This window comes from Caretta caretta, chromosome 27 (assembly GCF_965140235.1).
Source record: "Caretta caretta isolate rCarCar2 chromosome 27, rCarCar1.hap1, whole genome shotgun sequence".
NCBI classification, from domain to species: Eukaryota; Metazoa; Chordata; order Testudines; family Cheloniidae; genus Caretta; species Caretta caretta.
Genome location: NC_134232.1, coordinates 4,206,636 through 4,220,785, shown reverse-complemented (window position 1 = coordinate 4,220,785; position 14,150 = coordinate 4,206,636). Strand labels below are relative to the sequence as shown.

At 44.7% G+C, this 14,150-nt stretch overlaps 1 protein-coding gene across 4 annotated transcripts in view; it reads left to right on the top strand.

Moving 5' to 3' along the window:
• Positions 1-14,150, top strand: part of LOC125626865 (acid-sensing ion channel 2) — a 1,352,865-nt gene that overhangs the window by 1,306,483 nt on the left and 32,232 nt on the right. For all 4 annotated transcript variants that reach the window (XM_048830388.2, XM_048830385.2, XM_048830387.2 and 1 more), the window contains 3 exons: positions 5,669-5,725; positions 12,326-12,479; positions 13,943-14,034. In XM_048830388.2, coding sequence (XP_048686345.1) covers positions 5,669-5,725; positions 12,326-12,479; positions 13,943-14,034 — 303 coding nt within the window. The remainder of the gene's footprint in view (positions 1-5,668; positions 5,726-12,325; positions 12,480-13,942; positions 14,035-14,150) is intronic.

The following is a 14,150-nucleotide window of genomic DNA, read 5'->3' as shown; positions in this document are numbered from 1 at the left end:
ATAGTGACAGGGGATTCGATTGTTAGGAATATAGATAGTTGGGTTTGTATTAGAAATATAGTTATTGGACTGGGAGAACCACACGGTGAATTGCCTGGTGGCTTTGAAGGTTGCAGATCTCTCTTAGACATCTAGACACCTAGACAGACTTTTGGGCAGTGCTGGGGAGAAGCCAGCAGTAGTGATTCATGTAGGTACCAGTGACACAGGGAAAGGTAAGAGAGAGGTCCTGGAGGCCAAATTAGGCTGCTAGATAAGAGATTAAAGTCCAGGAGCTCAAGGTGTCAGTCTCTGAAATGTTCCCAGTTCCGCATGCAGGGCCAGAACTTCAGGGTCTCAGTGCATGGATGAGATGACAATGGTGTTGGGAGAAGGGATTTAGGTTTATTAGGAACTGGAGAATCTTTTGGAAAAAGAGAAAGGATGGGCGCCACCCAAACCAAAACAGAACCAGATTGTTGGCATGAAAATGAAAAAGGTTGTAGAGGAGTTTTTAACTAAGGGCAGGGGGAAAGCCAACAGGTGTGGATAGAGACATTCCTTAGAGGAGGATTTATGAAAGGGGATACTCCATACTCAGTGAAGAGGAGAGGATAACATACAGGTAGGAACTGAAGAGAAACAGTCAAATGAAAAAGAGTCCCATACAGTTCCATCACATGAAGGCAGTCAACTAAATATTGACAAATTTTAACTGTGCTTGTATAAAAATGCAAGTCTAAATACTAACATAGGTGAGTGCCTGGTATTAAATGTGGATATTGTTATAATAGGCATCACAGAAACTTGGTGGAATGATGATAATTGATGGGACACAGTAATACCATGGTGCAAAATATATCAGAATGTCCGAGTCGGTCAAACTGGTGATGGAGTAGCACTATCCATTCGAGAAAGCATAGAGTCAAATACAGTAAAAATCTTAAATGAATCAAACTGTACCAGAGAACCTCTCCGGATAGAAATTCCACGCTTGAATAAGCATATAGCAGTAGGAATATACTACCGACTGCCTGACAAGGATGGGGAAATGCTTAGGAAGATTAGAGAGACTACAAAATAGAAAACCCAATAGTAATGGGGGATTTCCACTATGTCCATATTAACTGGGAACATGTCACCTCAGGATGGAAAGCAGAGATAATATGTCTAGATACCATGAATGACAGTTTCTTGGAGCAGCTAGTCCTGGCACCCACATGGGGAGAGGCAATTATTTTCATTTAGTTCTAAGTGGAGCACAGGATCTGGTCCAGGAGGTGACTATAGCTAAATTGCTTGGTAATGGTGTCTATAATGTAATTAAATTTAACATCTTTTTAGGGGGGAAAACACCAAAGAAATCCACCACAATAGCATTTAACTTCAACAAGGAGAACTACACAGAAATGAGGCGGCTAGTTACACAGAAATTAAAAGGAACAGTCACAAGAGTGAAATGCCTGTAAGCTGCATGGAAACTTAAAAAAACCCCAAAAAACCATGATAGAGGCTCAAACTATATGTATCCCCTAAATAAATACATAAAAATACTAAGAGGGAAAAAATGCCACCGTAGCTAAACAGCAGAGTAAAAGAGGCAGTTAAAAACAAAACAAAAATCCTAAGTCAACTCCTACTGAGGAAAATAGAAGGGAGTATAAACTCTGGCAAGTCAAGTGAAAAAGTATAATTAGAAAAGCCAAAAAAGAATTTGAAGAACAACTAGCAAAAGACACAAAAACTAACTGCAAACAATTTTTTAAGTTTCTCAGAATCAGGGAGCCTGCCAAACAATCAATGGGGCCACTGGATGATTGAGGGTGTGTTATTCATTTTACACATAGCTTTGCAGGCTCTAATGTGTTCTGTACAGACCTGTTCTGATTTATTCACATTTGTATGCATAAATTACACCAGAAAGGAGCACTCAAGGAAGACAAGGGAGTTGACGAGAAGACAAATTAATTCTTTGCATCGGTCTTTACTGCAGAGGATGTGAAGGAGATTCCTACATCTCAGCCATTCCTTTTAGGTGACAAATCTAAGGAACTGTCCCAGATTGAGAACTGTCAGTAGAGGTGGTTTTGTAACAAACTGATAAATTAAACAGCAATAAGTCACCAGGACCAGTTGGGATTCACCCAAGAGTTCTGAAGGAACTCAAATATGAAATTGAAGAACAACTAACTGTGGTATCTAACCTATTGCTTAAATCAGCCTCTGTAGCGCATGGCGGGAGGACAGCTAATGGAATGCCTATTTTTTAAAAAGGCTCCAGAGGCGATCCTGGCAGTTACAGGCCCGTGAGCCTGACTTCAGTACCAGGCAAATTGATAGAAACTATAGTAGAGAACAGAATTATCAAACACACAGATGAACACGATTTTTTGGGGAAGAGTCAATACAGCTTTTGTAAAGGGAAATCATGCCTCACTAATCTATTAGAATTATTTTAGCAAGTTGACAAATATGTAGACAAGGGTGATCCTGTGGATAGAGTGTACTCAGACTTTCAGAAAGCCTTTGACATGGTTCCCCACCAAAGACTCTTAAGCAAAATAAGGAGTCATGGGATAAGAGGGAAGGTCCTTTTATGGATCAGTAACTGGTTAAAAGATAGAAAATAAAGGGTAGGAACTGATCAGTTTTACAGTGGAGAGAGGTAAATAGTGGTGTCCCCCAAGGATCTGTACTGGGACCAGCGCTCTTCAATGTGTTCATAAATGATCTGGAAAAAGAAGTAAACAGATTATACAAAATTATTCAAGATAGTTAAGGCCAAAGCAGACAGTGAAGAGTTACAAAGGGATCTCACAAAACTGGGTGTCTGGGCAACAAAATGGCAGATGAAATTCAATATTGATAAATGCAAAGTAATGCACATTGGAAAATGTAATCCCAACTATACATACAGGGGTGGTGGAACAATTTGTATAGTGGGGGTGCTGAGAGCCTTTGATCCAAACTGTAAACCCTGTGTATAATGGAAACCACTTCAAGCTTGGGGGTGCAGCAGCATCCCCTGCACCCTTAGTTTCAGGACCTATGTATACATAAAAAAGGATGACGTCTAAATTAGCTGTTACCACTCAAGAAAGAGATCTTGGAGTCCTCATGGATTGTTCTCTGAAAACATCCACTCAATCTGCAGCGGCAGTCAAAAAAGCAAACAGAATGTTAGGAACCATTAGGAAAGGGATAGATAATGAGATAGCAAATATTATAATGCCACTATATAAATCCATGTTACACCCATACCTTGAATACTGCATGCAGTTCTGGTCATCCCATCTCAAAAAAGACATATTAGAATTGGAAAAGGTACAGAGAAAGACAACAGAAATGATTAGGGGGTGGAACAGCTTCCATAAGAGGAGAGATTAAAAAGACTGGGACTATTCAGCTTGGAAAAGAGACGACAAAGGGGGGATAGGACAGAGGTCTATAAAATCATGACTGGTGCAGAGACAGTGAATGAGGAAGTGTTATTTACTCCTTCTCATAACACAATAACTAGGGGTCACCAAATGAAATTAATAGGCAAGCAAGTTTAAAACAAACAAAAGGAAGTATTTTTTCACACAACGCACAGTCAACCTGTGGAACTCCTTGCCAGGGGATGTTGTTAAGGCCCAAAGTATTACTGGGTTCAAAAAAGAATTAGATAAGTTCAAGGAGGATAGGGCCATCAATGTTTATTAGCCAAGTTGCAGAAAAGGACCTGGGGATTACAGTGGACGAAAAGCTGGATATGAGTCAGCGGTGTGCCCTTGTTGCCAAGAAGGACAACGGCATATTGGGCTGTATTAGTAGGAGTGTTGTCAGCAGATCGAGGGAAATGTTCAGCACTGGTGAGGCCACATCTGGAGTACTGTGTCCAGTTTTGGTCCCCCCACTACAGAAAGGATGTGGACAAATTGGAGAGTCCGGCAAAGGGCAACAAAAATGACCAGGAGGCTGGAGCACATGACTTACAAGGAGAGGCTGAGGAAACTGGGCTTGTTTTGTCTGCAGAAGAGAAGAGTGAGGGGGGATTTGATAGCAGCCTTCAACTACCTGAAGGGGGGTTCCAAAGAGGATAGAGTTTGGCTGCTCTCAGTGGTGGCAGATGACAGAACAAGGAGTAATCGTCTCAAGTCGCAGTATGGGAGGTCTAGGTTGGATATTAGGAAACACTATTTCACGAGGGGGGTGGTGAAGCACAGGAATGGGTTACCTAGGGAGGTGGTGGAATCTCCATCCTTAGAGGTTTTTAAGGCCCGGCTTGACAAAGCCCTGGCTGGGATGATTTAGTTGGGGTTGGTCCTGCTTTGAGCAGGGGGTTGGACTAGATGACCTCCTGAGGTCTCTTCCAACCCTAATCTTCTATGATTCTAAGATGATCAGGAACACAACCCCATGCTCTGGCTGTCCCAAAGCCTCCAATTGCCAAAATGGGACTGAACAACAGGGGGTGAAGCTCTTGAAAATTGCCCTGTTCTCTTCATTCCCTCTGAAGCATGTGGCACTGGCCACTGTTGGAAGTCAGGGTACTGGGCTAGATGGGCCAGTGATCTGAACCAGTCTGGCCATTCTGATGTTCTTGTGGATAATGTAAAAGAGGATTCGGAAATAAAGGAGCAGAAATAAGTCTTACTCTCTTTGGGATGCATATCATTTGACTGTAGCCTCAGATGCAGACTACACTCTGGGATCAATTTATTCACCACTGAAATGCAGTCACCTCTGGGGAGCAATGCAAAAGTTGATTAAAAACTCACAGCAGCAGTGCATAATTGTTTGTCATAGGAAGTAAGGATACCATGCTCCATTGAAACTGCAAAGGGGATGTAGTTACCAGCCCCCTACCCTTGTGAAAAGTGTTGTGGGGTCATGAATGACCACAAGTGGTCAGGGATTTTGTTTAATGTCTCATTTCAAAGAAAGAGTGCAGCACAGTGCATCTGTAACCAAGTGTCAAGTCCTAGGACCTCTGAACAGAGAGGCAGAGCTATTTCTGCTGGTTCAGCCTGATAGCCAGACCAGATGGGCCCTATTAAGTTAAATTCAGAAGTATAGAAAGGTTGAGTGTTTCTCTGCAGAAGAAGAAACTAGGGACAGTGAGGGGAAAGCCCTCTTCAGAAGAACATCCAAGTTCTGGGGAAAGCTTAGGCTCAGGTTTAGGGTTTGTTCTGTTGTTTTTCAAGTACACAATAAGTCCCCGGTGTGTGCATGCTGTGTTAGAAGCAGGTTCAGGAATGTCACCTGCTTATAGATCCATAGCGCCACGCCACAACCTTATTTCAGTTCTGAAAAGGTGCCACTTATTTAATCAGCAACACTGCAGCTCAGAGCTCTCCCATCCAGATACTGACCGAGGCTAACCAAGCCTCACCTGTGGGAGCTGACTAGCTGGACTAGCTATGGAAACCTTTATCCGATGTTATACGTGAAACAGCAACTCCAGTATGTGATCTCCAGAGAGATGCATTGCAAGTGCAGATCAGACCCTGCCTCTCACCCTACGCTGCACACTGGCTGCGTGAGCCTCTTTACCTGCACCCCTGCTCCTAGGTGATTGGCACTGCGTGTGCAGACAAAAGGCTGCCTAATGCATGCTTTCTTGCTGTAGTCACTGGCCTTCCATCATGCTCTGATTTCTGACTCCACATGTTTCCCTCTTGTCTTATGTTTCTTTTCTGTGCAGGGGACGCTCCTTTCTGTACTCCGGAGCAGTATAAGGAATGTGCCGAACCTGCACTGGGTTAGTACACTGGAGGGGCTCTCCGGCCCGTTAGGTCTGTTTGTGATGGCCGGCCTGGCTCTTTGCAGAGTATAATGGCTGTGTCAGATGCCCCAAAGCTGCCTGTACCCTCTTTCCCACTGGGCCAGGATTAATCTGGCAAAGGCAGCACAGGGACAATTTCTGATGATAGCCAAAATGTCACTGAATGCATGTTCCTCCAGTCCCTTTGGATCATGTTCTAACTTCATTCTGAACCCTGCATGCTTAGAGCTGAAGGTGCCAGAATAAAGGACCACATGAACCATATTCTTATGCCTTGGGGACCCCTGGGGCAGCCACAGTTCGGAAGTGGCACATTGGGCTGCGGGGCAGGCCGAATGGAGAAAACACCCGACGGGATGGTGTAACCCCATTAACACAGAGTTACTACTGATGTCACCCGCACCCCCCATACAACGTCCTTCCTCAGCTGGGCCCTCTGCCTTCATTTCAGGGGGCGGGAGGGGATGTTAAAGATACTGTGCAGTTTTCCCGAACGTTCCCGCTGTTGTTCCCAGGTGCTTGCAGGAGCTCTCAGTGGCACTGTGTTATTCTTCCCCGTATCCGTGTACCTGACCAAAGCTTGGGGCAGGGGCCTTCGAAGGTGAAACCCGCTACATTAGGGGCTCCCTTCTGATAGGAAAAGGGTAGGCGCTTCAAACCTCTTTGGGGAAGGGACCATCTTTCTGTTCTGTGTTTGTACCCCACCAAGCACAATGGAGTCCTGGCACTACCTGTAATACACCTAATAGCAATAAAAATTCACAGCACCTAGCACAATGGGGTCCTAGTCCAGAACTGGACTCCTTGGCGCTATTCCAATACAAATAAATAATAATTAATATAGATTGTGTCAGATCTGTGCTCTCTATGTTCCAGCATGCAGCCACTTCCCACTCTGGCCCAGACAGTAATAGAAGCAGCTGCTTCTTATCTTGACATGTTACTAAAAGAGCACTTCTGCCCAGCTCCTCCACAATGTTCAGCGCTGTGTAAATATTATGCCACAACTTATTAAAGGGGCCGTGTAGTACAGGGCCCCAAGGGATTTCACAACATCTTCGCCCAATGGTAGCTGCTGTTGCTTCCCCAAGCTCTGAGACATGCCTTCTTATGAACAGATGGAAATAATTGGATAAAACTTTGTGTCCTGAAAGGGACAGAAACTTTACAGATCTCTGGTGAGATGGGAGGGTGTGTTATTCATTATTTCAGACTCTAATGTGTTCTATACCGACTTGATCTGATTTATTCACATTTGTGTGCATAAATTACACCAGAAACAAAGCAGTCCCAACCCAGAGAGAGCAGAAATCATGCCATGGGAACTAGGTCAACTGAACCCTGTGTCTCAGATACATTCTGACCCCTAGGGATTCAGATAGCTGTTGGTTTAGAGAGACTCATAACTCCAGAGCTAAGGGTATAACCAGGGTTCAATGGCTAAGCCTCATTGTCTCTCTCTCTCTCTCTCTCTCTCTCTCTCTCTCTCTCAGACACGCACACACACACACACATCTATTCTCCTGTAACATTTAACGAGATCAAGCTATTCCTATGGCATCTGGGGGTGGGGGAGACTGCGTTTTTGTGCTGTTTGTACAGGCCTAGCACAATGGGGTTGTGGTCTATGATTGCGGCTCCTAGGCGTTATCACAGCACAAATAACAAAAAATGATCTTTTTTTCTGGTTCCCTTCAGTCAGCTGAGCAGTGATGACGGGGCAGAATGAAGTCTTTCCATCACTTTCTATCTTGTACCAGCTTCACGGCTTCATTCGTCTTTAAACTTTTTTTGATCTACATCCTTCTTCACCACGTCAGTCCAGTGCATCCACAGCGTTTCTCTGGTTCCTTGCCCTCTGGTTATATTACCTTGTATGGTATCCCCTCCAGGTCCAGACCACTGCAGTTGTCTTTCTTGAATCTTCTGCAACAGCTTTATTTCTTTCCCTAGCAGTTTTCTTATCTCTTCATTTTTTATTTTCTGCAGTCTTGAAATTCTCAGTATTCCCCTCAGCCACTTCATTTCTGCTGTCAAAATCTGGCGTCATGGCTTTCCTCTGACTGCAGATTTCTGACCTATACAGCACTGTCAGTGATCTCATATATGTTGATTTTTGTTTTATTGAAATGTCATTAGCCTTCCAGATCATGCTGAGTTTTCCAAATGCATAAGTGGCTAATCCAATTCTTCTCTTTACATCATCTTCATAATTCCCTTTCTTCGCTACCAGTCCTCCAAGGAACACGCATTTCCCTACTTGTTCTAGTTCTTTGTCTCTGAGTTTGACCTTTCCGTCTTTCTCTTGTCCTCCAACTGGTGGCATTTTGATCTTCTCCAAGTTGATCTTCAACCCAGATTTTCTGCTTTCCTGGCCTACCTTGTCTGTAAATCCTCCTTGGTCAATGCTGTGTGGTCAATATCCAAGGTTATGCACTGTCCTCCCACATAACATGACTTCTCCAATTTCATATCTCAATGCTACAGCCATCACTGTGTCCAGTACCAGGTTGAACAAATCCAGGGATAGAATGCATCCTTATCTCACTTCTGTGGTTGTCCCGAACCATTCCATCAGCCTTTTTCTCTGCTCTCACCACCCTCATCAACTTGCTGTAGACATTCTCTATTACTTGCACCAATTTTTCAGGGGTGCTACACAATCTCATAACTTGCCACAAGCCTTTTGCCAAATGCTATCAAGAAGCCTATTTGAAGTCTATAAAATGGTTGTAACAGGTTTGGTTGTATACTATGTATTTCTCTGGTGTCTGTTTTATCGCAAATAACTGATCTATTGTATTTCTGGGCTAGTTCCTCTGAAAGCGCCACTTCCACATTCCCCTTCTGCAATGTCTTGGTGAATGGTTTCCCCGGCAGACTCACTACATAGTGTTTCTGAGGGTTCTCGCACTCACTCTGATCTCCTTTTTTTGTAGATCGGTACTACAATCACTTTCCCCTGTTCGCTTGATACTTGCTCTTGTTTGTCGACCTGCTTGAGTAGCTTGTGCATTGCCTTTACCTTGGAGCAGCTCTGCAGTTACCTTGTCAGTTCTCGGCGCCTTTTTGTTTTTCAAACTTTCCATTAAGATCTTAGCTTCTTCTTCTAAGAATTCCAGCATCTGCTCTCCCTCATTTGTGCTGGGACGCTTCTCCGGGGCTGTTTAGTCTTCTATGTTCTGCACATTGTACAGCTCTTCAAAGTATTTTTTCCATCACTTAGTCTTTCCTTGTTCATCCTCAATTATTTGTTTGCACTTGTCTTTACCACTGACCTCTTCAATTCATATCTCCCACTCAGTTCTCTTATCTTGTGATACAACCCACAGTTCTCTTTGCCTATTCTTCTCCTTCTTTACATTGTTCGCTTAACCCAGTTGTTTCTGTGTCTCTTCACTTTTGCTTTTATCTTTATGGTGAGCCTGTTGTACTCAGCTCTTAGACTCACATCCTCCTTTTTATTCTCCTTCAGCTTCCTATGCTTGTCACTCGGCTGCAGCGCTTCAGCTGTTATCCTCCTTGACCTTGTAATCCTAAACTTGTTCAGCCGCTCTCATAATCACATTTTTACACTGTTCCTTGTCTCTTCAAGGCTCATTTCTTCACCAGGGAGGTGATGTTTTCCCGCACATTCTTTCCTCATATCTGACTCTTTGAACTTGCCCATGTCATAGATCTCAGTTCTTGGCACTTTTCAGATTGCTCTCAGCCTCCACTTCATTGATGCCAACAGTAACATTTGATCTGGTCTGATATCAGCCACAAATGATCTGCACAACACATTTGATTTCCATCTGTGATTCACAAGCACAAAGTCTACCATGTTCTTCTTTTGCCCATTAGGTGATAGCCATGTCCACTTCCTCCCCAGCTAACTTTGTGGAAATAGCATGGTCGTTGTCAGCAGATTGTTGCTCAGGCAGGAATTTAATAGCCTTTCTCCTCTCCCATTTTCTTCACCTTATCCAAATCTGCCTACTGCTCCAGTGCAGGAATTCCAGTCCTAGCCTACTTTCACATTAAAATCTCCCATCATCATAACATGTCTTGTCTTGAAACTTCTGGTATAGTTTTCTGTAGAGCGTTATAAAATGTATCACTTTCTTCCCTGGGGGCTGCTGAGCACGTGTATTTGTATTATTGTAACTCCATGAGATTTGATTCTGAATCTTACCTTCAACATATAAGTAGATAGCAGGTTAAATGCCATAAGAGTCTGGTGTGGCTTAGGCTTTATCACCAATGCAACTCTGTCCTGGTGTCCACCGTCTTCTCTTCCCAATATCAATATCCTATGTGCATCATGGGAGAATCCTCTTTGCCTTCCCATCTTGGTTCACATAGACCAGTGATTTCCCACTCATATCTTTTCAACTCATACATCATTACTGCGTGTCCTCCAGCCTGGTATACTGTTCTTCCATTCCATGTTCCAGCAAGTCTTGTCCTTTGAGTTCATCACGTAATTCCCTGTTCTACATACTGTTGTGTTTATGTCTGTTCTGATCGCATACTTTTTGCCCCGCCTCAATGTCTGATCAGTGATCGCAGCCCTTGTTTGTCTGGGCGACAGCCAAGCTGGATACTTTTCTTTCTCTTTCCAGTCTTCATTCAATTTCTATGGTCCAGTAGTCTCCACGTGTTTGACCATGACTCCTTGGCTTTGTGGTTGACCAGTGTATCATAATCCATCTGCACCAAAGCTCTAAGCTATCCACTAGTTTTCTCCATCCCCACTCCCACCAGTGTTATACTTTGAAAGTTGTTTTGCTAGCTTCACCATAGGAGACTTGGTGTACTTGGACAGCCATATGTTCCCTTTTGCAAGTGGCTATTGCTGCTAGCTATGCTCACAAGGTTTAACATGCCAGCAGAGGCAAGGTCCCGGGGCATGGTCCCAGAGGCAAGGTCCCTGTGCTGCAGAGCACACAGAGCTACTTGGAGCCACTAATGATTGACGAGTGAGTTGCTAGGACCAACTGCAAGCAAACACCCCATGTACGTGTGGCTGTTTACTATGCAGAGCTCATCCTAATCATCCCAACAAACAATAATAATAGTATTTGGGGATCATTTTAGGCTCAGAAGAGAATTTTCTTGCAGAGTTTCAGAAGTTTGGGATAAACAGTTGTGAAACAGCAGACCCTCAGAAACACTATGTAACATGCCATCTGATGTGTTCACAAAGAACCTTAACTGTGACACAGATGGGCAGATGGGCCTGCAGAGTATTTCAGCATATGCCTCACTAATTGTATGTTCTGTAGATGAATATACCCATAAGTCAGTGAGGTGAGTGTCGGAGCAGTGCATAGGGACGTGTGCTGTCTTCGAGTTAAGGTTGTTTGTGAAATGCCAAATATTTGCATGTCTGTATTGTCTTTAGCTGTGTGGCCAGGCTGTAAGGCTCATGGGAGGAATATTAATAGAAATTCCCTTAAGCTGGTCATCTCCATACTGTTTAATCTCTTGTAATTGTCATGTAACACACCCCTGACACCACCTTAGCTAAAAGCAAAGGCTAGAAATAAAGGGTAACATTTTTCTAAAGCACCTAAGTGACTTAGGAGCCTAAGTCCTTTTTTAAAGAATGGCTTAGGCACTTGGGGGCCATATTTTTAAAGACATTTAGGTGACTAAAGACACCAGTAAGAGCCTAGTAGCATTTTCAAAGGTGTCCAAAGGGAGTTAGGCACCTAGGCGGTTTTAAAATCCCACTAGGCACCTATCTGCATCCTTAGGCACCTAAATACCTTTAAAAATCTGTCCCTAAGGCCATGTCTACACTACGGGAACTGTAACAGCACAGCCGTGGTGCCATAGCTACACTGCTGTAACCCCGTAGCATAGACACAGCCTACAGCTATGGAAGGGGTATTTCCATTGTTGTAGAAACACAGTCTCCTCGAGTGATGGTAGCTAGGGTGACAAAAGCATTCTTCCATTGACCCAGCTGTGGCTACACAGGGGGTTGGCATAGCTTTGGAGCTCAGGGGTGTGTATTTTTCACACCCCCTGAGAGATGCCGCTATGGCAACCTACTTTTTAAGTATAGACCAAGCCTAAGTCACTTTTGAAAATGGGGCTTTTAGGTTCCTAAGCCACTTAGATGCTTTTGAAGATTTTACCCACCATCTTCAAGACCCCAATCCCTCCAGTAAGGCCTTTATCCCAACGCAGCCTCCTGGATTCCCCCAGGGTGGAGACCAAACCTGGCTGGAGATGGAAGAGCTGCATAACATTGCATATGCAGCCATTATAGAGCACCCTCTTCCTTTGTCCACCCCCAGCAAACCTGGGCTCTGGACCAATCCAGGGGAAGAGCTGTCTCAAGCTCCCAGGCTGACAGGAATGGCTGCAGCAGAGGAGGGATGGATTGAATGGTTGGAAACTCTGCCTCTTCTTATCAAAGAGTTGGCTTGTTCAGCCCTTCCCTGGACAGGGAAGTCCCTTCCATCCCTTCTTTGCTTTGAATCATCAAGAAGAAAGGGCTTGTTTGAACCACCCTGCCCACCAACTCCTGTGAGCTGTCTGGGATGCTCCCTGAGACCCACTTCACCCTCCTGTTTGCAGGTTTGCTTGCTGAAAAGGACAGCAATTACTGTATCTGCAGGATGCCGTGTAACCTGACCAGATACAACAAAGAGCTCTCCATGGTGAAGATCCCCAGCAAGACTTCAGCCAAGTACCTGGAGAAGAAGTTTAACAAGTCTGAAAAATACATCTCGTAAGTGAGGGTACCGGCCCAGTGCTGCTGGTTCCTCCCTTTTCACAGTGGTGATGGCATAAGTGGGTGGCGTGAGCAGACAGGATGGCTGTGCTGGGGTCATGCAGCCTAGGGGCAAGGAGAGCTCAGTTCTGTTCCCAGCTGTGCTGTCACTGGGCAAATCACTGCCTCTCCCACCATTTGCCTTGTCTATGTAGTTTGTAAACTCTTCAGAGCCGGGACTGTCCCTCACAATGTGTCAGTGTAGCGCCCAGCCCTGCAGGTCGCTGATCTCTGTTGGGATTGTCATAAGAGGCTGCTTGCCCCAAGGATGCTGTTCACATTTCTGCAGGCATCATTAACCGAAAGCCGAAGCTCCAGAATCTTTCTGACAGGAAAGCTGAAGTTAAAGGAGAACGCGGGCACATGCAGAGTCGTTAGCTGAGCTCTGCAAAGTTGTTTTGCCTGGTGACTTGCCTAGGTCCTTGATACAAGTTTCTGCTCTGCTGAGAGCTTTCTCTGTGACCGTGGCCAGGTCATTGAGCCTCTCCATGCCTCAGTTTCCCCATCTGTACAATGGGGATAACAGCCCTACCCTGCCTCCCAGCGGGGTTGTGAGAATAAATACAGTAAAGATTGTGAGGTGCTCAGATGCTACGGTCATGGGGGCCAGAAAAACACCATAGATAAATAGGTATCCTCAGCCTCATTGATTTCATGAGTGAATAGCATCTGTAAAACAGGGTTACCTTGGCCAGATAGTTTCAGGACCTAAACCCTCCTCTGCTAACACCACATTCTGGCTACATCTTCACTGCAGAAGTGAGTGTGTTTTACATGGAGCTACGGTGTAAAATTCAAGCAAAGGCAAGGCACTGGTAGCTGTTACCTGAGTGTGGCTATTCAAGGTCAACCCTCTGCATTGGCTCCATTAGCTTTTAAATCAAGATAGCTATCGCAATGTGAAAACCACACCTTTTACTGCAGCGAAGACATTTTTCTGTGCTGTGGGCGCAGCCCATATGAACCTGGGATCTAGAGGGTGGATGGGTGGAATTAGCAGTTTGATGCATCAGAGAAGAAATTAGACTCCCCCTCTCTCTTGCTGTGCCCATGATCGATATGGAGGCACTGGGAGTAATTCCATGTGTTAAGCGTCCTTGTGCCACCTGCCATTCTACACAGGCTCACCCCTCAGGAGAAAGATGAAATCAGTACTGGGTGTCTCTTTCTAAAAAATATGGGCTTGATGCAGGAATCTCTGGGTGAGGTTAAGCAGGAGATCAGACTGGATGGTCATGATGGCTCCTTCCGGCTTTAAAATCTCTGAATCTCAGCTTGTGTTGGTGGAGCTGCCAAGGCCTCTTCAGAGAGAGCAGCAGGGACAGCGGGAGAAGGCAAACTAGTCCCACTTCATTTCCTGTTACAAGGCAAGTGCAGCGGCTGGGGACTGGTGTTCTGATGGCTTTGTCCTGTTTCTGCAGAGAGAATATTCTCGTGCTGGATATATTTTTTGAAGCACTCAACTATGAGACAATTGAGCAGAAGAAAGCATACGAAGTGGCAGCCTTACTTGGTAAGTGAAGATCTTATCATACAGATTTCTGCCTTTGTGTATGGGTGTGGGTGGGTGGAGGGGCGTGTGTGCAGAATAGATGGCGGTGTGCAGTGGGGCGTGCAGGTTGAGTGTGC